Raw genomic sequence first — 23609 nt, 5'->3', positions numbered from 1 at the left:
TTTTGGAATAAGTGTAAAGGTGGAGATTCGAAAAAAGCAACATATTTTTGTATTCAAACCTACACCACCATTTCGGGGACCAGCCTAGAAATTTAGCGCTGGCTTACAAACTATCCCATCATACAAGCTCTCATCATTTCAAACATGTTTGTCTCTTCTTGACAACTAGAATGGACCCTCCTTCAGGATAGGGATGGGAACTGTGTACTTCTCGTATTCTGTACACATCAAACACCACGTCATGCAGGAGAGTCCATCACTGCGTGAAGACTGTTCTACACTCGGTACAGAAACTACGTACATTCTGGTTTCCGTTCCTTCAGAGTTCATCCACTGAGTCCAGCACTGAGCTGGCCAGATGCTGCGTTGTATAAGGTTCCTGACTTCTACAGCTTCTACTTCATTCTTTTCTACTTAGGATGTCACAGTCTAAGTAACAGGGGAGCCAAAAATACACATCAGCCAAGCGAGGTACAATGAAGGGGGTAAAGGAGCCTGACATACTGTCCCTCCACTTCCCCCATGCCATGGCAGGTATCACTCTTCTTGGCCCATCTTCCCGTCTAAGTCCAGATGGGGCTTCAACATCCTTCTCAAAACTGCTCCAGGCAGCCCCTACCAATGAATCAAAGTTGACACTGAATCACAAAAAGGCTTATTTGTCACCTGAGGACCAGATATGAGTAAAACTCACTTTCAAATCCAGAGGTTACTAAAGATCTGGAAAAAAGCCTTAGACCAATTTCTTATGATGTTTCCATCACCTTCCCTTTTATAAGCACCAAAGATCTCCAGTGGCATAAAAAAGCGCATAAATAGTATCACTACACAGGTTGCCAGGGCGTGCCCTGACCAGCTTACCACTTTATTGTGTCACAGCTGCGCCCTCTGACGTGGGCATGCAAGGGAGGGACAGGGTACGCCTCTAGCCTGGTTGGTCCTAAAATTACTGCAAGGGGCAAGTCCTTCATCCGTTCCTGGGACAGCAGTCGCCTTATCGATGGCAACTGTGAGCAAGCCCGCAGAGGCTCTGTCTATGGTAACGTCTATCACTGGGGCCACACTACCCCCCACCAGCAGGCCCAAACATCCAGGTAGGAGAATGCTAAACAGACTGCTGGTGTTGGTACCCCCATTTTAACTCAGTAATCCCTCAGGAAGGCAAGCCCTTCCCTCCACCTATGCCCATCTCGGTAGCTGCGCCTCATTCTCTGTTTGGCGATGCCCATTTGGCAGCTCCTAAGAAGGCAACCACCTCAAGAGACAGGTAACCTGGCTTCAGGACAGTCTGACACCAGCAGAGCATCCCTCACAAATGGCTTTCGGCTGCGAGCTCTGAACCGAGCAATACAAAATGCCTCCCGGGGACCCACGAATTTGCACAAGCCACAAAGGGGGAGTTTTAGACATTCAAAGACGCTGAATATGTAACTAATGATTACTCTCTGAAGCCACCAGCTTTATTTCACTTTTTTATGTTAAATCTCTGGATCTCAAATTTAAGTTAAATTTCTTTACTACTCTGACAAATAACTAGTACCATTTCCCCTGGTTTTTCTGAATTCAAAATGTATATTCAACTCCTCAAGCCCACCTGGCATTTTATTTTTTTTACTGTAATATCTAATTATTCCTTCCTAGACTATCTTATAATACAAATTTAAAATAATCTCCTAAAAGCACTAGTAAGCTCACAGTCAACAAACTCCACCCATATACTCAGAGCTTCTAAGTGACTTTTTAGTCCACTGCTCTTAAATATGAGCAGACAAACCAATTCAAAGACACGTGAGCAAAGCTTCGAAGTGAAAAGGGGAGTGCCAAGATGAACAAACGCATACCCCAGAATCCCAATACACAGGAAAGAAGAGTAATGAGAAATTTTTAAAATATATCATTAATACTTTCAAAGGGATAAAGAAAATCGTGTAATTATAAAAGCAAACAGGGAAAAAGACCTTCAAACAACAGGAAATCTGCTCCTTCAAAGAAGCGAAGAAAACATTCACAAAGTATGTCAGAATCAAGTTTTTCAAAGCTCTGGAAATTAAACAAAGGTTTGCAACAGTCCAAGGAGCACTCTTCAAGGAGAACTGCTCAATCTTGATAAGGACAGCAAGCTTTTCACCGTTCTGCTGTGTCTTATCTCCATCTCGAACTCACCAGCTGAAGATCAACAGCCTCACAATCCGAACAATTTGAAAACCAGCTGCCTCGAAGCCCCTAGGAAGGGCTGCGCAAGTCTGGGGCGTCATAAAAATCCCCATTCCAAGACAACTGTAACGATGTGATGTGTCTGGCGGACCCCAGAGTCCCCACTCACAGGGTCTAACTTTACCTGACTCACGGCACATTTGGTACGAGACACTGTTGCCCCTGAAGCCAGGATCAAGAAGAATCAGCAACAACCGCTTACCTAGGCAGCTGCCTGAGATGATGATCACTGGGGCAAAGACACTGACCAAAACCTTACAAACAAAAATGGAGACTGAGATGCTCACAGGGGACTCTGAAAAAAAATGTGACATATTCCAGGGAATCTGGAAGGTTACACATATGTGCAAGACTGTAGGAAAGTGTGAGAAAGCACCCGAGGACACGCTAAGGTCTCCTCTCTGGCTGACCTTGACCTGCACAAGCTGGCAGAGAAGGGGAAGACAGAGATGTATAAACGGCCCGCCAGAACACTGAAAACATTCCCAGCAAACACAGACAGCACTCAGCAAAGACTGTGAGACTGACTGGTTGAAGGCATCCAAGGAAATCCCTGCTGAATCATTAGCTGAACACTATGCTGACTAAGCAGAGACCTTAGAGGCCGTACACATAAAAAAAAAAAAAAAAAAATTTTTTTAAATACAGACTTTATGGAATTAGTTCAGGAAAATTACTAAACAAGCGGAGGAACAAACACCACCAACAACAAATCTACAGAGAAAATCAGAATGTGATTTCCAGAGTTGCCACCTTATTTTAAATGACCTATTTCAACAAATAATTTACACAGGTAAAGAAGAAAATATGGCCCATATGGAGTAAAAAAAAATTTAGTCAACAGAAACTATTCTTTTTTTTTTAATTTTTTTTTAATGTTTTATTTATTTCTAGGAGAGAGAGAGAGAGCGTGAGCAGGGGAGGGTCAGAGAGAGAGGGAGATACAGACTCTGAAATAGGCTCCAGGCTCTGAGCTGGCAGTCAGCACAGAGCCCGACGCGGGGCTCGAACCCACGAACCGCGAGATCATGACCTAAGCGAAAGTCGGACGCTTAACCGACTAAGCCATCCAGGCGCCCCAACAGAAACTATTCTTAAAGGAAGCCCAGAGATTGGACTTATGAGATGAATACTTGAAAACAACTATTATAAATATGTTGAAAATAAAACAAAGGAAATTATTTCTAAAGAACTAAAGGTAAATAGAAGAATGTCTTACCAAAGAGAATCATCGAAGAGACAGAAAATGTAAGAATCCTACAGAGATTCTAGAAATGAAAAGTATAAAACCGAAATAAAAAATTCAGTAGATGGGCTACCTGGCTGGTTCAGTTGCTCTTAGAGCATGCAAATCTTGATCTCTGGGCTGTGGGATTGAGCAGCCCCATGCTGGGTATAGAGATTACTTTTAAAAATCTTTAAAAAAAAAAATTCACAAGAGGGCTCAACAACAAACTTGAGTTGGGAGAAGGAAAAAAGCTGAAAACTTTAAGAGGAGTCAGCGGACAATATCTTGCCTGAGAAACAAAAGAAAAAGAATGGTAAAAATCAGCAAAAAAACAGAGCCTAAGAGTTCATGTTTCTATAATACCAACGTACCAACATACATATAATGAAATAGCAGAAAGAGACGAAAAGAAAAAAGGAGAATGATGGACAAAAACAAATATATGGAGAAATAATGGCCAAAGACTTCTCACATTTTATATAAAATTCTAATCTACATATTCAAGAAGCTCAACAAATTCCAAATAGGATAAATTTAAAGCGATCCTAATCTAAACACATGAGAAACCAGCTGCTAAAAGAAAAAACAAAATCTTGAAAGCAACAATAGGGAAGCCACGCACTGTGTACAAAGAATCCTTTATAAGATATATAAATAATTTCTCTTTTAAAAAACAAAGAAAAGAAAAGGAAAACAATAGAGACCAAGTGGCAGTGGAATGACATATTCAAAGTCTTAAAATTTAAAATCTCAACTAAGTCTATCTCAACTTCAATAATTTGAAAATGAATACATACGTGTGTAAAAAAGAAAACCTAAAATTCTTAATCAAGAATTCTATATCTAACAAAATTATCCTTCAAAAATGAAGCTGAGAATCCTCTCTGAACCAAAGATATTTCAGTCTTTACATGAGTAAATTGCAGGTTCTGGATGGGGAGAAATGAAGAATTTAAGACATTCCTAGATAAACAAAAAAAAGAAGAGTCCTTCAGACTGAAATGAAAGGAGACCATATATACGTTAGCCCAAATCCACATAAAGATAACACCAGTAAAAGTAACTACAGAGGTAAACATAAAACCTAGGTAAATATAACAGGCAGTATAAATATATTTTTTTGTTGTTTTTAACTCTTCTCCTACATAGCTTAAAGAGAAACCACATAAAACCATAATTATAAAACTGTGTGTGATGGTGAGCTGTAATATGTAAAGACATAAATAAACACAACAGAAGAAAGGAGGGGAGAAAACAAAACTATAGAAAAGTAAAGTTTTGATACTGAAATTAACTAAGGGTAATAATTGTAACTAAGCTGCTACAAATTAAGATGTCAATTGAAATCCCCAGAGCAAACACTAAGAAAATAATTCCAAAAAAGAATAGTGAAAGAAGAAAATTAAAATGGTACACAAAAAAACCATATATTTCACATAAGATAAGGCAGTAACAGAGGAAGAAACAAATAAGTCACGACATATAGAACACAAATATCAAAACAGCAGAAATAAATCTATCTCATTGATACTACATTAAATAAATGAATTAAACACTCCATTGAAAAGGCAAAGATTGCCATACTGAATAAATAATACTCAGCTATATACGACCTACAAGATATTTAGTTGAGATACAAAGACAAAGAGATAGGAACTAAAAGGACAGAAAACTATATTCCATGCAAACAGTGCTCAAAGAGGTCTGGAGTGGCTATACTATTATCAGACAGCATAGACTTTAAGACGAAAATTGCTACCAGCGACAAAGGAGGACATTTTACAATGACAAAAGGGTCAACATATCAGGAAGATATAATAATTATATCTTCCAAAATATATGAAGCAAAAAGTGACAGAACTGAAGAGAAAAACAAATACTTAAGCAGTATTAATTGGAGACTTCAATATCACACATTTCAATAATTAACAACAGAATACAGATACTTCTCAAGTGCACGTGGAACATTCTCCAGGGCAGATCACATGCCAAAACATAAAATAAGCCTAAAACAAATTTCAAAGAACTGAAATCATAGAACATAGAAATTATTATCTATAACCGTAGTAGGATAAAATTAGAAATCAATGACAAATAAAAATGAGAAAACCACCAATAACATAAAATTTAATAAAACACTCTTAATAACAGAGAGATCAAAGATTTAAAACAAATGGCAAATTAAAACAATACCCTTAGATGAATAAAAATGAACACAATATGCACAACATGGGATGTGGCTTTAGTAGTACTTACAAAGAAATTTACAGGTGCAATTGTCTACATTAAAACAGAAGCTATTAGAGGTGCCTGGGTGGCTCAGTCAGTTAAGGGTCTGACTTTGGCTTGGGTTCTCAGTTCCTCAGTTGGAGCCCCACAGCAGACTCTGTGCTGACGGCTCAGAGCCTACAGCCTGCTTCAGATTCTGTGTCTCCCTCTCTCTCTGCCTCTCCCCTGCTCACACTCTGTGTGTGTGTCTCTCTCAAAAATAAATAAACGTTAAAAACATTTTTTAAAGAAGATATTAAATCAATAACCTAACTTTCTGCCTTAAAAAACTGGGAAATCAAACCAGGCAAAAGGAAGGAAACAATAAAGATTAAAGCAGAAATATATGAAATACAGAAAAACAATAAAAATAAGCCAAAAGTTAGTTCTTTGAAAAACAACAACAACAAACTTGACAAATCTTTAATCTGGCCAGAAAAAAAGAAAAGAAAAAGACACACATTACTGAATTTAAAAGATAAAGGAAGGCACATTACTACTATCCTTACAAAAATAAAAAGAATAAAAACAAACAAAAACTATGAACTGAACTGTGTGTTAAAAATCAGATAACGTAAAGTGGACAAATTCCTAGGCAGTCACAAACTACCAAAAGAGACTCAAAAAGAGAAAATATGAAGAGGCCTATAACCAAGTAAAGAGTCTGGATTAGTAATATCCCTAGGGGCACTGGGCTGGCTCAGCTGGAGGAGCACACAACTCCTAATCTCTGGGTTGTGAGCTCCAGCCCTATGCTGGGTGTAGAGATTACTTAAATAAATGAAACTTCAAAACAAAACAAAACCCCACATTCTTAAAGCAAAACTCAGGTCCACATGACTTCACAAGTTGTAAATTCTAACAAATGTTTAAAGAAGAATTAGCACCAACCATTCACAAAATCTTGTGAAATACAGATGAAAATGGAGGTAAGTGGGAGGGGGAAAATAGAGAAGAGAGAAAGAATTCGGTACTTCCCAGCCAGTTTTTCTATCCATCTAAAAATGCTCCAAAAAATAAAGTCATTAACTAAACAAAAAAATATATATAATACCTTAAAACTAGAGAAAGGGGAAGGAACACTTTCTAATTTATTCTATGAGGCTAGTACAGTAATATCTCCAAAACCAGGGAAAGACATCACAATAAAAGGAAAAGTCAGGCCAATATTCCTTATGTATCCAGCAGCATATATTACATGCCATGACAAAGCGGGATTTATCCCAGGAACACAAGATTGGTTTAATGTCTGAAAATCAATTAATATATTAATAGAAGAAAAAAGTCGTATTATCATCTTAACAGATGCAGAAAAAGTATTTAATAAAATCCAACATCCTTTCATGATTAAAAAAAAACCACTTTAAACAAGGAATAGAATACCTTCAACCTCATAAAGTCATATACAAAAAACCCCACAACTAACAATGTTGAAAGACTGAAAGTTTCCCTCCTGAGATCAGGAACAGGACAATGCTGTTCCTGCTCACCACTTCTATTCAACATTATACTGGAAGTTCTAGCCAGGGCTTTTAGGCAAAAAAAGAAGGAAAAAAAGCATCCACATTGGAAAGGAAAAAGTAAACTATCTCTATTGGTAGATGACATATTTTGTTACCGAAGAAGTCCATAGCAAAACCATTTAGGGATTTCAGCAAGGCTGCTAAATTCAAGATCAATATTTTAAAAATCAATTGTATTTCTACGCATTAGAAATGAACCATCAGCAATTGAAATTTAGAAAAAAATCTGCTTTTAATAGCATCAAAAGAATAAAATATATAAACTTACCAAAAGAAGTGCAAGACTTGTCTGCTAGAAACTACTAAGCAATTGTTGAAAGTCAATAAAGTCTTTAAAAAGTGAAAAGACACACCATGTTCATGGACTGGAAGACTTAAGGTTTTTAGGATGGCAATACTCCCCTTTTGCATAATTGACAAGTACATCCTAAAATCTATGTGGATTTGCAAGGCACCCAGAATAACCAAAACAATCTTGAAAAGTACACACTTGGATTTCAAAATTTACTACAAAGCTGGTACAGTGAGGTACCAGTAGGACAGACATATAGATGAATGAGATTACAAAAAGAAACCCTTACATTAATGGTCAAGTGATTTTCAACAAAGGTAAATAAAATCACTAAAAACCACAATGAAATATCCATTAGGAAGGCTATTATCAAAAAATAAAACAATACAAAAACAGAAAACAACAACCTTTGACACAGCTGGTGAGCTGTGGTGCCACAGCTCTGGAAAACAGCATGGCGGTTTCTCAAAAAAATTAAATATAACAGGATAAGATCCAGCAAGTCTGCTTCTGAAATCTAACCAAACGAACTGAATGCAGGGGATGTAAGAGACGTCTGTACAGCCATTTTCACAGCAGCATTATCCACAATAGCCAAAAGGTGGAAAGACATGCCCACCAACAGAAGAAGGTATAAACAGGGGCGCCTGGGTGGCTTAGTCGGTTGAGCGTCCGACTTTCGCTTGGGTCATGATCTCGCGGTTCGTGGGTTCGAGCCCCGCGTCGGGCTCTGTGCTGACTGCCAGCTCAGAGCCTGGAGCCTGTTTCAGAGTCTGTTGCTCCCTCTCCCTCTGACCTTCCCCTGCTCACGCTGTCTCTCTCCCTCTCCCTCTCCCGCTCTCTCTCTCCTAGAAATAAATAAAAATATTAAAAAAAAAAAAAAAAATAAAAAAAAAAAAAAAAAGAAGAAGGGATAAACAAACGTGATATGAATGCACAGTGAAACTGTTCAGTGATAGAAGGGAATGACTCATGCTACAGTGTGACTGAACTCTGAAGACTGTGGTAAGTGAAAGAAGGCAGTCAGAGAAAAGTTACATTTTGTTTGATTTTATTTGCAAATCTCAAAACAGGCAAATCCACAGAAATAAAAAGTAGACTGGTGGTTGCGGTCTGGGTGAAAGGAGGGAATGGAGAGTGAATGCTAATGGATAGAGGGATTCTTTTCAAATGTTCTAACACTTGATAGCAGCGATGGCTATATAACTTTCTGAATACAGTACAAACTGAACTGTTCATTTTATTTTTTTTTATAGTTTATTTATTTTTGAGACAGAGAGAGACAGAGGATGAGCGGGGGAGGGTCAGAGAGACAGGAAGACACAGAATCCGAAGCAGGCTCCAGGCTCTGAGCTGTCAGCACAGAGCCTGACACAGGGCTCGAACCCACAAACCGTGAGATCATGACCTGAGCTGAAGTGGGAACCTTACCTGACTGAGCCAGCCAGACGCCCCTGAACTGTTCATTTTAAAGGGAAATGGTAAATTGTGAAAACTATGAAAATTATGGTATAAGACAATATTTCTAGAAGGCTCTTATTTAAAAAACCAAAACAGAATGCTATAAAAAGGAACGTACAACTAGAACAAAAGAGAAGTGTTTAAATCAAATACCCAATAACAGAATGGTTGGAAGATAAATTTGAGAAAATCTCCCAGAAGGCAGAGGAAAATTATTAAGACAGAAATGGGAGGAAAAGTAAGAAAATCGGAGGACTGGTCCAAATCCTTGCCCAGATCCAAAAGACATGAGGGTCCAGCCTGAAGGGCCCTCCAAGCGCACTGCACAGAAAACGAGCACAGTCTCGTATGAGCCCCACTGTCGTAAAGTTTCAGACAAACTCTGGGTGCAAAGAGAACCCAAGCTACCTGCACAGGATGAAGACTCAGGATGACTTGAGAGCCTTCAGCAGAAACACTGAATGCTGGAACACAACGGGGCACTGGCTTTAATGCTCTGAATGAAAAGGCTCCCAACCTGGAATTCTAAACCCCAGCACACTATTAACATCAAGACAGAACGAGGGTACCTCAAACTCAAAAAAAGTTTTCCTTCCCCACGTCTCTCCTCAGGCAGCTCCTGAAGGACATGCACAACTCAAGTGAGAAAGCCAGGAAAGAAAAGACGTGGTCTCCGAGAAACAGGAGCATTGGTGGCGAAGACGGAAGCAGAGCCCAGGGATGATGAGAGAGAGAGAGAGAGAGAGAGGTCAGGATGGTGAAGGAAGAGATGGTGAGGGCAGCCAGCCCGGGCTGCAGCAGGTTCAAGGGCAGAGTGCAGATGGCACTGGTACATGGTAGGCACGGAGGCAGCTACTCCAGTGAAAGTAAGATGATCGTTAACCCAGGGGAGACAGAAGGTTCTGCAGGAAAATAAAGGGTAAAGTGATCAGTTCACCACGTACAGTGGGCTCAAAGGGCACTTGTGGTCAAAATACGAACAAAACGTCGTCGTAATCACAAGTACAAAACAGCCAGTCGGCGGACAGGGAGCTGTCAAGTGGCATGGCACAGTCAGGAGGAGCGCACGTCCACCCTCCATCATCCAAAGTGCAGTCCTTACAGTGACAGAAACCAGCCGGGACAATGCGTGCGCGGTATTTACAACCACAGAAACAGGGCAGTCGACACCCAGCGTTCACCCCTCGAGGGAAATGCCAGAAGGTAAGGGCCTGTCTTTCTTCACTGTATCTTCTAAATCCAGTCAACTCTAAGTGCCTCGCACATAAAATAAAACTTAAAAATGAAGGAACATCACAGAACACACTTTTCCTCTGCTTTTGCCTTGGGCCCCCTCTATTCTGCTGAAGCTTACACAAGCAACTCAAAAATAAGTAAGTTTCAATTCTCCCTTTGGCAACACAATTGTTAGTGATGACCAGTGAATGTTCATAAATGTTTTAAGTTGAGGCAGCGAAGCAAATACACTGATACTGAAGCAAACACTCTTCAAAACTGCTGGCGCACGAGGCCAGTTTAACAAACGTTTCAGATGATGGGCTCTATATGGGAATTAAATGACCTTCAGGTTTAAAGCAGCTACTGTCTGAGGAGTCTGCTTCCAAAATGATGGTCTCAGAAGAAACTTCACACCATAAACGTCATGAACTAAATCTATCCTACTGGGTAAAGATGCTTTCTGGAATGTGCCACGGGGTGACGGTGAATGTGAAAGGGCTAACAGCCTGCATCTATGAAAGTCACAGGGAACTATAGGTGTGCCACGCGGGCCTCACGAACACGCACGACATGGCGTCCCACAGAAACACAGGCAGCAATTCCTCATGGCTTTACCTCCCAACCACATCATGTGCAGCAACTGTGAAGACAGGGGGTGTAAGACAGTGTAAAATGGCCCAATACTGTCCTGACCGAGGGCCACAGCTCAACCATGCTGAGACCTTCTAAGGTGCACAAGACGCTGCTGGCCATCTCCACGTTATCTGGCTCAATATGATGTTAGCCACCAGACAAACAAGAAGACCCAAATAATAACTAAATACACGACCCAAAGGTGAAGGTCCAGCCCCCCACATGCAGCCAATGAAAGGCCAAGTGTCTTCCCAGCTGCAAAATGGAAAAAGAAACTGCACCTCAAAGCACATTACTGCTCTTATCATTTAAGTCACTTAGCTGACGTTATGGCATTTGTTTCATCATGTATTTCTTAGATTTGGAATTAATCTTCTCAAATACAACACTAACTCAATGGACAAACTCTTGAGAGTATAGCATTTCTACTTCAGGATTATATCCAAGTTTCAGAAAGCACTGCACACATCCCACAATACTTTATTAGTCCTGTGGCATCTTGCTAGGCTGAAAATCTATGATGCTCAAGTAACAGCAAAATAGATACATATATATGACATAACAGAAGTCTAGAACATTCAAGTATTCCTGTCAGCCACTTGGAGCCACATACAGCAGGCAATGGATTTTTTGAACAGGGAGATTCTTTAAAAGAGTGGAATTTCATTCTGTTTGTACATGTCACCGGCAAAATCGAAATAAAGGTGGCAGCCAGGGCCTCTGACTGTCACAGTGCTAGGGAAGTGCCTTGTAATAAATACAAAGAAACACGAAGTCTTGGCTCCTCTCACCGGAAGAGCGCCTTTGAAGCACCGCCAGCCCCTTCTCCACCGTGTCTACCGGGTTCTACGACAGCCCTGAAGGGCGTGGGTCCCCTTCCCCAGGACCGCCCTTTCCATGTGCTCTACAATCTTCAGGCAGTAATTTCGGTCACATGAGAAATTGAAAACCCTCACTTTCATTCAGAGGTCCCAGCTCTTCTGTAGCTTCTTTTCAGTATTAAGAAAAAAAAAAAAGGAGGATGGTATTGGAGACAACCCAACCCTGAGAGTCGGGACAAAAAGGCCCCAGCCCCGGCTCCGGCTGGCATTAAGTGCCCCTAGAAGCTTACCTAAAGTGTCCTTGTGCTGGGGTCCCCAAGACCACACCCAGGCTTAGTGACCGGCTGGAAGAGCCCCGGACCTGGCACACAGTCACGCTCAGAGCTGTCACTACCACACTTGAGGGCGCTCTGAGAGACAGAAAGGGGAGCAGGCACGAGGGGCGAGGTCTATAGGCCACCTGGCACAAGACTCCGAGAGCCCCTCCCCGTGGGGTGGAGTCACAGAAAATGTGCTTAATGCCCCAGCAGCGAGCTGTGACAACTCTGTGCCATGCTGCCTCCCGGTGTCAGCCGGGGCTGGTCCCACAGATACCCCCCCCATAGCACTTATCAAAGTTCCAGACCCCCAGAAGGAAAGCGGGTATTGGGCGGACCACCCACTGCTGGGGCACACAGACCCATCCTTGACCACTCTTGGGGAATGGCAGGAGGCCGCCCAAAACGTCGCTGCCAGCTGCCAGCCCAGATCCAGCCTTGCGAGGCCTCCCCAAGGACAGGAGCCTCCCCTGCACCTTCGCATCTCTAGACCTCAGTGTTCCCATGTCACTTCCCTTCAGACGGGATGCTTCAGTCCCACTGGCTGAGATGGTGCGCTTGGGGCCTGGGGCCACCTCGAGCCACGCAGCCTGGTGAAGCCATCCCAGGAGGGCCGGGAAGGGCTTCCGTGCTCACAGCCTGTCTCCCAGCGGTGATGCTGATGTCATCAGTAGGAAACCCTCCCCCTCCAGCCCTGCTCTCCCTGCTTGCCTAGGCCCTCCAATTTTCCCTGGAACACTGTGCAGTGCTTTCATCTTTGAGTTCGCCTTTCTCCTAAGTGTTCTCCCATATACTCAAAGACCAGAAAGCTGAGGCTCATAAAACACAGGAACCAAAAAAAAAAAAAAAAATCGATTCTCACCAATTACGAGTCATAAAAACATGGAAATAGTTTTACCCCACCCACTTATCTTGCACACAGCTCAGGTGCCGTGGTGAGCAAGCCTGGGGTCAGGTAGGACTCATGACAACAGAGTACAGCCCCACTCGACTGCTCACAGAACTCCTACTTTAGGGGACTGGGTCCACTTCCATCACATCCAATCAGGGGACATCAAGACAGCGGACTTCTGAGTCCCATTCCAAATTTGGACTCCCCAAACTCTGTAAACTCTTGTGAAACAGGGTAGAGAAAATCAAAAGGGGAGTCAGAAGACAGCGTTTCCGTGTACTCTTCCCAGTCACTTCATGTCTCTGGGCCTCTGGTGTGGCCAGGGACACGGTGACAGGCACTGAGAAGCTACTGCGCAAGCCCGGGCCAGCTTCCCAGGACTCACACATCACTCTCTCCCCTGAAGGAAGGGGGTGGCACAAGGGTTTAAGGTCTCTCCATCACAGTAACAATTATGGATATCCGCCTGTTGATTATGTTAAATTCTGACTACAACAGAGTCTTCTGTGGACTCAAGTCTTCTTGGATCTGATGAGACACGGATCCCCTGGCATTGGCCTCTATGTACTGAGATTGACAGAAAACTACCAAAGGCATTCAAAGATGCCTTCCAGAATAACTATTTCTCTATTTCTATCCAGACTCATTCTGGAAAGGCTTCATTAATTCAAACAAACATATTTTAAGCACCTACTATACCATGCACCTACTATACAAATGCACAGGTGCTTTGTGCATACAAGACATAGAACTTAAAGAACCACAAGAGTGGTGAATTTTTCAACAGCACTCAATTCTAAACATACTTCTAAAATCAACATGTGGCATGAGACATGGCTACATGTCTGGGGGACAGTACCCCTCCTGAAAAAGTAGAATGCGAGGGGCCATGACATTTGATCTGGACGAGCTCTCCAACCACCAATCCTCCAATCATATATTCTTTGCATACAATCACCACAACAAATTAAGTAGTGCAAACCAAGATGTTAACTGAAAAAAAGAACAGGGGAGGGAGAGCAGAAGAAAGGAAAAAAGTCTGAACTCACCGGGACTGTGGTAATCCTTTTTTACTGAGATCTGCCCTCACACGTTCTCCTACATGTCTGTAAATTTCCACTAAGCTGTTTATTGCTGCATCTCGAACCTAGATGTAAAAGAAGAGATCTTACAGCTGCTCTGTGTCAACCCACAGCACCTGCTGCTGGGATGCAACAGGCTACACACCACCCCGAGTTTATCACCGATCTACCAACGTGACTGTGATACGATCCCTTACAGACGTTTGACTAGACAAAGCCACGTCTGACCGGCTGACGTTGTTGGTACAACTCCAATGAGTAAATTCAGGTCCCAACCCGGGGAGACGTGTCAAAGTCCACGTCCCTTAGTTCTTTTGATTCTTTCAGACGGTGTCAGGAAACCACGGTTGTCAGATCATCTTCCCCACACAGAAAACACTAGAAACAAGTGAGTTATGCTAAAAACAAAACACCATGTGAAAAGCATTCTAGATTTAACTCAATAAAACAAATACTTAGTGAGCAGCAAAAAAATGGGTAGTAAAGGCTACACAGAGGCCTGGATTCATGAAGCTAATAGTCCTAAAAGGAGATGGGCAGGAGGGGGGGAGAAGCATCCATAAATTCTACATTTAATACAGGGCAGGATGTAGTACACATCATACAAGAGTATAAAGAGCTCACACAGTCTGGGGAAGGGAGCAAGCACACAGGTGGTACCAAGAAACGTTTCCCAGAAGAGGAAGGAACCACTTAAAATGTGCTGAGGGGATAGCAGTTTACCAGGGAAAGATGGAACAAGACAGGTTCCAAACAAGGCACAGCCTGTGCGCCAAGGTATGAGCAGAGGTGCAGGGCGTGTGCCTCAGGAAAAGCAGGTGAGCGGCCGGCCACACACAAACATGAACTCAGAAAGCAGCAGGAAACAGGGCTTAGAAACAGAACAGATTTAAAACAAACAGAAACAGGGAAATATGCATGTGGACTGCCCGTCAAACATTACCACCGTATCCAGGCTGAATTTCTTGCATGTGCAAACAACGGGCAGGTACAGGACAAAACACCCTTGCTACTGAGAGATACACATGGAGGGCTCTCAGCGTAAAACCATCATGTGTGTAAGATACTTTCAAATGGCTCAGAAACAAGAGTGCATTCTGCGTGTGGGTGTGCGTGCACACAGGGATGGAGAAAACAAACATTAACGGGTAAACGCGGATGTCAGTACTAGCCCTACAATTTTTCTACAGATTCAAAACTTTGCAAGTAAACACATGGGGGAAAATGTTTAGTATGCTGTGCCCGGAACCACGGCCAGCCCGTGAGGGGGAAGGCAGGGAGAGGTGTCCTTACCTCAGCAGGCAAAGGCAGGGGCGCAGCATGATTTTGGATTTGGTCTCAAGCAAGACAATCAAGATAACAGAGAGAAGACAGAGGGAGGAAGTAGGGACACAAGCAATTCTCGATCCTGAACGGTGTTATGGGACAGGTAACCTCGCTAAGAATTTTTCCCCTTATGGTGGGAAAGAGCAAACCTCGTGGACTGGATGTCAGTGTCCCCCCACGGCCCTATGCTGAAGCCCTAAGCCTCGGTGTGATTGCCTTTAGAGACAGAGCCTGTACAAGGGGGTAATGAAGGTTAAATGATGTCCCAAGAGTAGGGCCCTGGGACAACAGGACTGGTGCTTCTGTAAGAAAAGGCGCCCAAGGCTGGCTCTGTTCTCCACTCGTGTACAAAGAGGTCAGGTGAGCACACAGGGCGGGAGCGCTCTGCAGACGGGAAAGAGACCCCCTCCACCCCCCCAGAACCAGACCACACCAGCACCCTGACCTCAAACCACCAGCCTTCAGAACTGTGAGAAACAAATCTGTGTTCAGGCCACCGGGTCTGTGGTATTCTGTTATGGTGGCCCGTCTGAAACACATGATCAGCTTATCTGGGAGAAGAAGTACCTTCTGATGTGAGGTACCAGTTTTATACGGAGACATGTATACATCTCACAAGTCAGTAACGCCACCGCGTCTTGAAGGTCAGCGGTCAGCGCATCACTTGGCTCACTTTCTAATGATGCCACTGTTCTCAGCCAATCACCTAATGAGCAAGCACGATCTTGTCCTACTTAGAGAGTCTGGACCATCAACAGATTTAGTGGAAAAATTACCAGCCTTAGGGTCAAAGTAGATCCGAGTACCCACTTGGCCACTTAGGAGCTGTGTCATCCTGCATAAAATATATGAACTATTTTAGTCTCCATTTTCTCCTCTGTGAGCTGAAGGTTGCTTGGAGGGCCAGAAGAAGTAACAAATTCGTTCAACAAATATGTGGGTGCCTCTTATTTGCAGCTAAAGTGCCTGCACGGCGCAGGCAGGAAGCACGATAAATGAGTGGAGCAGGGGGCATGTATGATGACAAATGGCACTGGCAGGGACCCCGCCGGCAGAGGGAGAAGGGAACATGGAGGGTCGGGCACACAGGCTGCCGTCACCCAGCCCTGAGGGAACTCAGGGGCAGCTCTGCCCCACCTTCTCGTCTTTCAAGGGACGTTGGAAATATAACAAATGTAAAAACACCAAAACTCTAGGGGCGCCTGGGTGGCTCAGTCGGTGAAGCTCCCAACTTTGGCTCAGGTGGTTACCTCGCGGTTTGTGGAGTTCGGGCCCCGTTTGGGGCTCTGTGCTGATAGCGTGGAGCCTGCTTTGGATCCTCTGTCTTCCTCTCTCTCTGCCTCTTCCCCAGTCATATGTGCACTCTCTCTCCCTCTCTCAAAAATAACCATTTAAGGGGAAAAACCCACCAAAACTCCAAACGTGAAGCTAAACGTCGTGCGGACACGTACACAGACACATGAGCCAGTCTGTTAGGCTGCAATCATGTTGTCTGTATACAACACTCAACACGATGGCTGGGGGAAGTGGTACCACCTACATGTCCTGAAACAACCTCCTAAGCCTTTGAACCATCATTCCTCAGGCCCCCCAAAGCTACAGGGTTGGGCAGCATTTGAGGGTCTACAGCACCCTTGGTGCAGGAGATAGAGAGGGATGCATCTCCTCTCCTACTACAAAGTACTACACTCCAAACGAGAAGGGAAGTTCTGTAAAAATAACTCAGGGAGAAGGCACCACATCGTGCTCACTTCTACACACGAGGATAGGGCCCCATCCTGTTGTTGTCCAACCTCAGGCTCGCCATACAAAAGGAACCCCAACATTTGAGGTCGCTGGGACTCCAAGAGCCCCATATATTAAATGCCACCTGGAAGGTGCAAGTTGAATGCTTTACAGAACCTGACATCCTCAGAACTATGACCTCTCTCTCAGGACCACTGCTGATGGGGAGACAGAGGAGGCTGGCCCCTGGCAGGGCCCCCAGCAGGAAAGACTGATGTCAAGGTGAAAGTAAGGGCAAGAATACAGACACGTGACACACAGTCACACGTGCCAGGAGGAGGACAGACTGAGCGCGGCAGCAGCAGAGAAACAGTGGTAAAGTTTCCCAGCAGGAGGATTCTGGGAGACGTGGACAGAGCTCGTGTGTGGATGCAGGCATGATGTACAGGTAAACACTCCGAAGGCCAACATGGCCCACCCATCACCAGGAGTGTAGTCTGAGCACTCCAGGTCCATCTGTCTGACACAGACTTGTCAAACCTGCCGGCTGAGCACCAAAGTCATTGTGTCCCAGTGCTTGGTGTCCCAGAAGCCCACTGTGCGTGTTCACATCACCCGGGCAGCCAGCAGCAGTGTCTCTGGGTTACAATAAGGAGCTTCCGCTAGCCAGCTGGCGTTTCCGCTCGCCTGAGGGACACCATGTGACAGTAGCAATCGCCTCACAGTGTGACCTCGATGAAGGATTTTTCTCCCCCCCACGGGAAGCAAAAATGGAAAGAAGACCAAAAAGGCAGAAAAGGCCAAATAACCCATTCTGTAATTTAGAATTTTTTAACTTTCTTTTTAGTGTTTATTATTTTTGAAGGAGAGGAAGTCAGAACACGAGCTGCAGAGGAGCAGAGAGAGGAGACACTAAATCCGAAACAGGCTCCAGGCTGTGAGCTGTCAGCACAGAGCCCAACGCGGGGCTCGAACTTGTTAACCACAAGATCACAACCTGAGCTAAAATTGAGGTGCCCCTATAACTTAGAAGTTTAAGTTTCTTTTCAAATTAAGGTTGAAACAGAAAGCATGATTCAGTAAATTAAAACGTGTCAAAATCCCAGGGTGCCTGGGTGGCTCAGTCTGTTAAGTGACCGACTCTTGATTTCCGCTCAGGTCACCATCTTGCGGTTCCTGATTTCAATTCCCTAAGTGGACTCAGTGCTGATGGTGTGAAGCCTGCTTGGGATTCTCTCTCTGCCCCTACCCTTCTCTCTCTCTCTCAAAATAAGTAAATATTAAAAAATATATATATATCTAAAAATCCCACTTCCAGGGTCATATACTTTCAGTTAAGGCTGGACAGAGGAGGGAGTGGCAAGAGGAAGGGAGGGGAGGGGTGTGGTCAGCACACATGCCCAGAGGAGGGGCCGAGCACTGAATGGAAGCAGCCAGGAGAGGGCACGTAGGTAAGAAAGGCAAGGCCGGAAGAAGGACAAGCGTGAGGGGCCCGAGTAGGGGGAGGTGCGGGCAAGTTGGCACATCCTTGCTGGAGGCATGTTAGCACCCCAGTCACAGCTTACAAGGCGAGGCCTGCTTACCGTGTGTACGTCTTTGGTGAACTGCTGCTGCGGTTTCTGGCCCCTCCACCTACCAAGAGGTTTCTCTGGGGAGTTCTGCACCCTAACTGTGATAAAAAGGACTCTCGGCAATAAACGACTGCTGAGAGACCCAGCACTTCTGAAGCCCAGGCTTGAAAGTTCTGGGGCCTGCCCCATGACGGCCTCGATTCCCGGCTCTTCTCCTTCCCTCGCACTAAGGAGGGTGCTCTGGTGTTTGGATTTTGAATTTACCTAAGATTTACATAAAGTACCATCCAGAGTTCGCTGGGGTTCAAGGGATTTCCAGTGACGTGCTCCACCGTGGTCACCGCCCAAACAAAACACAGGACACTTTCCATCCCCTCAGAACACACTGCTCCGGGCCCTTTCCAATCAACCCCCTACCCCAAGGGTCAATCCCTGTGTGACTTCAATCGGCATTGACCACGCTCCCCCGAGTCCACCCCCTTGTGGCTGGAGAGTGAGTAACTACAGCCACATTATCTGGGGGACTGGCATGGAGGACATCACTTCACAGGGCAGCGAGGCCTCAGCTGTACAGTGAACAAGGCGGAGTCGCCCCCACTCTCACCCACGATCTCTTATAAATGCTGACGGGCATGAATGCTAATTATCGGGAATAATAATCTGAGCGTGACAAACTTGAATCAAGTCCCGCCCATCGGGTACACACAGAACACCGAAAGGCATCCTAACGGTCTGTGACCAATATACTTCTTTCTCATCAAAATATACTCACCTGGCTGTTTGGATCTCCAAGTAAGTTACATATATGTGGCACGATCTTGCTTAGTGTTAGAGTGTGTGCTCCGGAGCTGAAAGCAAAAGGAGTGTTTTATTTACTGCTGGTAAGAACAAAGGGAAGAAACACTCCCCCTGCCCCCACCCGCCCCGGGGTCCTATCGTCCCCTCGTACCTAGGCTCTCCCTCCTTCCCATCTCCCCATCTTCCGCCCACCTGGTTCCGAAACCAGAGCACCACACAGACCTACTCTGCACCGGGTTCAAAGGAGTTCAGGCTGCCGGCTGGCAGGCCTTCTCCCTGGCACGCAGGGCTCTCTCCCACAGCGCTGACTGCCACACGCACGCTGCCCTGCACTTTTCGGTCGTGCACTTCCAATTTCCCCAACTCCGCGTTCTCAAAAAGCCCCCTGAGGGTCCTCACTTAACCCCCAGCTGTGCTAGCTGCCGGCCACTGGGCGGGAAGATGTGTGGCCGGGAAGATGCGGTGGCCGCAGAGGACCCAGTGGCAATGCCCTGCTGGACAGCACTGAAGGCCCTGCCGCTTCTCACCGTCACAGACATGGTCCCAAACTGCCCTGGGGGTACAGCTCTCTGTAATCTGTGTCCTCCTTAGGGCACAGGGTCCGAAGTGAAACTACTGTGATCAAAACTGAGAAACGCTTTTGTAAAAACTCCAGATACTTCGGGCCACATTTAATGGTACTGAAAAGGCTAGTGTATGGAGGGGAAAGTGTTACAAGGTGACATTATGTTATCCCAGTTTTGTTTTTGAAAATAATGTAACTCTACAGGCAGGACTAAAATACACCACAGGGTAACAGTGATTGTGTGCAGGTGGTAGAAATATATCGAATCATTACTTTCTTCCTGATGTATGGTTTCTGACATATACAGTATCACTTTTATAATCAGAAAGGGAGACTTGTAACTTTTCTGTTTTAAAAAATTTTGCCTCTCCTACAAATAAGCACGTGAAAAAATATTCCACATCAACAGTCATTAGGAAAGTACAAACTAAGGCCACAATGGGATAGCACCACACACCTATTAAAATGGCTAAAATAATAATAACAGTGTGGGCATTTGGTGCTAACAAGGATATGAAGAAACTAAATCATTCATATACTGGCGGGTGGGGATATAAAATGGTACAGACAACTCTGAAATAGTATGGTAGTTCCTTTTAAAACTAAAAAAACTAGGGGCGCCTGGGTCGCTCCATCGGTTGGGCATCTGACTTCGGCTCAGGTCGTGATGTCACGGTTCATGGGTTCGAGCCCTGTGTGGGGCTCTGTGCTGACAGCTCAGAGCCTGGAGCCTGCTTCAGATTCTGTGTCTCCCTCTCTCTCTCTCTCTGTTCCTCCCCCACTTGCACTCTGTGTCTCTCTCTCAAAAATAAAGATTAAAACAAATAAATAAAAATAACAAAAAGTTTGGCAGCTTCTTTAAAACAACCTACCCCATGACGCAGCAATGGCCCTCTGAGGCACCGACCCTAGAGAAAGGAAGGCTTGTACTGCCGGTGGGGCGTGTACGTACACGTTCACAGCACCTACACTTGTACTGGCCAGAAAGCAGAAACTATTCAAACAGCCTTCACCACCTGAACGGTGGCGCAAGTGGATGCGTCTGTGCCGTGGAATTCTACGTAGCAATAAAAAGAAATGAACTATTGTTTGGGAAACACCCCATACACAACCTCAAAGGAATCAAGCTCAGTGAAAGAAGTCAGCCTCAAAGGGTCTCATTCTCATTCTGTAGGGTCCCACGTATGTAATGTTCTCGAAATGACACCATCGTAGAGATGGCGAACGGGTCAGCGGTTGCTGGGGGGTGGACCGCGTGAGGGATCCTGGGGTGCTGCGCAGGCCTGGGCCTTGCTGGTGGGGTGGTTCCCCAGAGCAACGCGCGACACAACTGGGCGGATCTGCACACAGCACGCCCGTGTGTGACCAGAGGCATCTGTATGCGCCGCTGCATGGCGTCGACGCTGATTCCCAGGTGCTGGCGCTGTGCTACCGACGTGCAAGATGTTAACACTGAAGGACCGCGGGCAGGGGCCCGTGCGACTTCCCAGACTGTTTCTCTGCCACTTCCTGAAATCTAGTTACTCTCAAAACACAAAGTTAAAAACAAAAATGCTGAGGCGCCTGGAGCAACAAAGTCAGTTAAGCGTCCAACTCGATGCCGGCTCAGGCTATGGTCATGTGGTCACTGACAATGTGGAGCTTGCGTGGGCCTCTCCCTCCGTCTCATCTCCCCTCTCTCTCCTCTCTCTCTCTACCCTTCCTCCTCTCTCTCTTAAAATGAACAAACTTAAAAAAAAAAGATAAAATAACAATAAAAATGCTTGGCTGGGGAAACCCATGGACCCCACCCAGACTTACGCGCTGAGCGTGGCAACAAGGCAGAGGCACGTGCCTTCCCGAGTCCGGAAATTCTTGTGCTTGAAGCCCCCCAGCATCCGGTCCCACACATACTGCAGGTGACAGAGGGCAGGGGAGGAGAGAAGGAGCCTTCGTTTACTACAGGGCCAACAGGAGAGGACCTCTCGGAGGTGCCAGGTCAGCGCAGCCCCAACTGAGCCACTGCACCCCGTCCAGAGCACACAGAAACACTGTGACTTATGTCTGTACACCAACACAGAGATTTCCCGAACACACCCCTTTATATAACTGCCCGTGACTATCCCAAAAGCTCCGAAAGAAAAGTGTGACCGTCCCCATTTCACGGGTGAGGAAACTACAGCCAAGAGAGGTTTGGGTGACATGCAAAAGATCCTCCTAACCGCTCTCCTAGTCCAGGACAGCTGTCCCCATTGTATCCGCAAGCCACACATCTGCTCAACTTTTAACACGTTCTGGGCTCTACCTTCCCTGGATGGCTTTTTCTGACCCCTCCACCACCCCACCCCACCTGCTGGGCATTACACAGCTGAAGCCTGGAAGGCAGGGCTGCATCCCCTTGTACATCCATCCCCACAGCCCCAGACAGGAATGAGGGCTCCAGCCAGGCCTCCTGACCCTCCAGACACCACGACCTCCTTTTTTTGGAGAAACCGAGTCAGTTATACACATGAGCTCAAGAATCTAATGGATTCAACCAAGCACTCAATACTCATGTTAAGTCCACTGATTTATTCAAAGTATACGCTTTGCTACTTATTATTTATTTAAACATCCTGTATGGGGGGGAGGGGAGGGAGGCAGCTTAAATGCTATGGAATTTTTCATGTGAAACACAGCAGCTTTTAAAAGAAATCCTTTTGACACGGAGTCACCAGTGGCATGGGAGCCAGATGCCCCCCCCTACCTGGGGGTTAGCAGCTTGATCCATGATCTTCAGCAGCAGACTCTGGTCTTGCTCTCGCACAGAGTCCTTAGCATCTCCCAGTCTGTCTATTAAACTTGGCAGCACTGAAAATCAAAATGCAAATTCATCAGATGAAAGCCTTAGGGGGGACGGGGAGGGGAGGGAGGAGTCCTGCAGTCACCAACCAGGTGTTTCAATTGCTGGGAAGACAAAATGCTGGCCTAAATGCTGTGTGTCCATCTAAAACCACCAATCCACAGAGTTCTACTCTGCCCGCTAAAACCCATGGGAGCCGGTATGAGAATCTGCAAAGCAGACATACTCGTCTTCCTTAGCCCACCCTCCTCCAGCCAGCTCCGAAAGCATTTTTAAGCTGGTGAAATATTAAAATGGATATCAGTGGAGGACCCTGGCAGGAAGTTGTCAACACAAAAGGAAATTTGGGTAAAAGAGGGGGTCCAGCATATTCCCAGGGGGTAGAAGGAGCAGGTACTTCAGACTCCATCTCTCTTTCATCTACACTGTGAATTTACATAGTATCATGTGTGTTTATTAGAGGGAGTCAAGCCCATCCTCCACACGCCCGGGTGTGGGCCACCTGCTAGTGCCCCAGGAGCATTTACCTACCAGAAGTCGGCTTACTTTACTTCTTCTAAGAGTCTATAAACCTTTCTTTTACAAGAGATATTCACGAACACTTCAGCTAACTTAGGAGGAAAATTGAATGCTACGAAAATATAAAATGTCTAAAAGTAAGGGAGGTTTAGGGGCGCCTGGGTGGCTCAGTCAGTTAAGCATCTGACTTCGGCTCAGGTCATGACCTTGCAGTGTGTGAGGTCAAGCCCTTCATCCGGCTCTGTGCTGACAGCTCATAGCCTGGAACTTGCTTCGGGTTCTGTATCTCCCTCTCGCTCTGCCCCTCCTCTGCTCAAGCTCTGTTTCTCTCTCTC

At 45.2% G+C, this 23609-nt stretch overlaps 1 protein-coding gene across 19 annotated transcripts in view; it reads right to left on the bottom strand.

The window, feature by feature from the left end:
* The window catches only part of CLASP1 (cytoplasmic linker associated protein 1), a 269221-nt gene that overhangs the window by 152315 nt on the left and 93297 nt on the right, over positions 1-23609 (bottom strand). For all 19 annotated transcript variants that reach the window (XM_077755273.1, XM_077755291.1, XM_077755272.1 and 16 more), the window contains exons 4-7: positions 22660-22763; positions 21735-21826; positions 19344-19419; positions 13917-14014 (exon numbers count right to left, since the gene is read on the bottom strand). In XM_077755273.1, coding sequence (XP_077611399.1) covers positions 13917-14014; positions 19344-19419; positions 21735-21826; positions 22660-22763 — 370 coding nt within the window. The remainder of the gene's footprint in view (positions 1-13916; positions 14015-19343; positions 19420-21734; positions 21827-22659; positions 22764-23609) is intronic.

Source organism: Crocuta crocuta, unplaced genomic scaffold (assembly GCF_008692635.1).
Source record: "Crocuta crocuta isolate KB4526 unplaced genomic scaffold, BGI_CrCroc_1.0 scaffold548, whole genome shotgun sequence".
NCBI classification, from domain to species: Eukaryota; Metazoa; Chordata; class Mammalia; order Carnivora; family Hyaenidae; genus Crocuta; species Crocuta crocuta.
The sequence above is the reverse complement of the archived record's forward strand: the minus strand, read 5'-3'. Positions and strand labels throughout refer to the sequence as shown.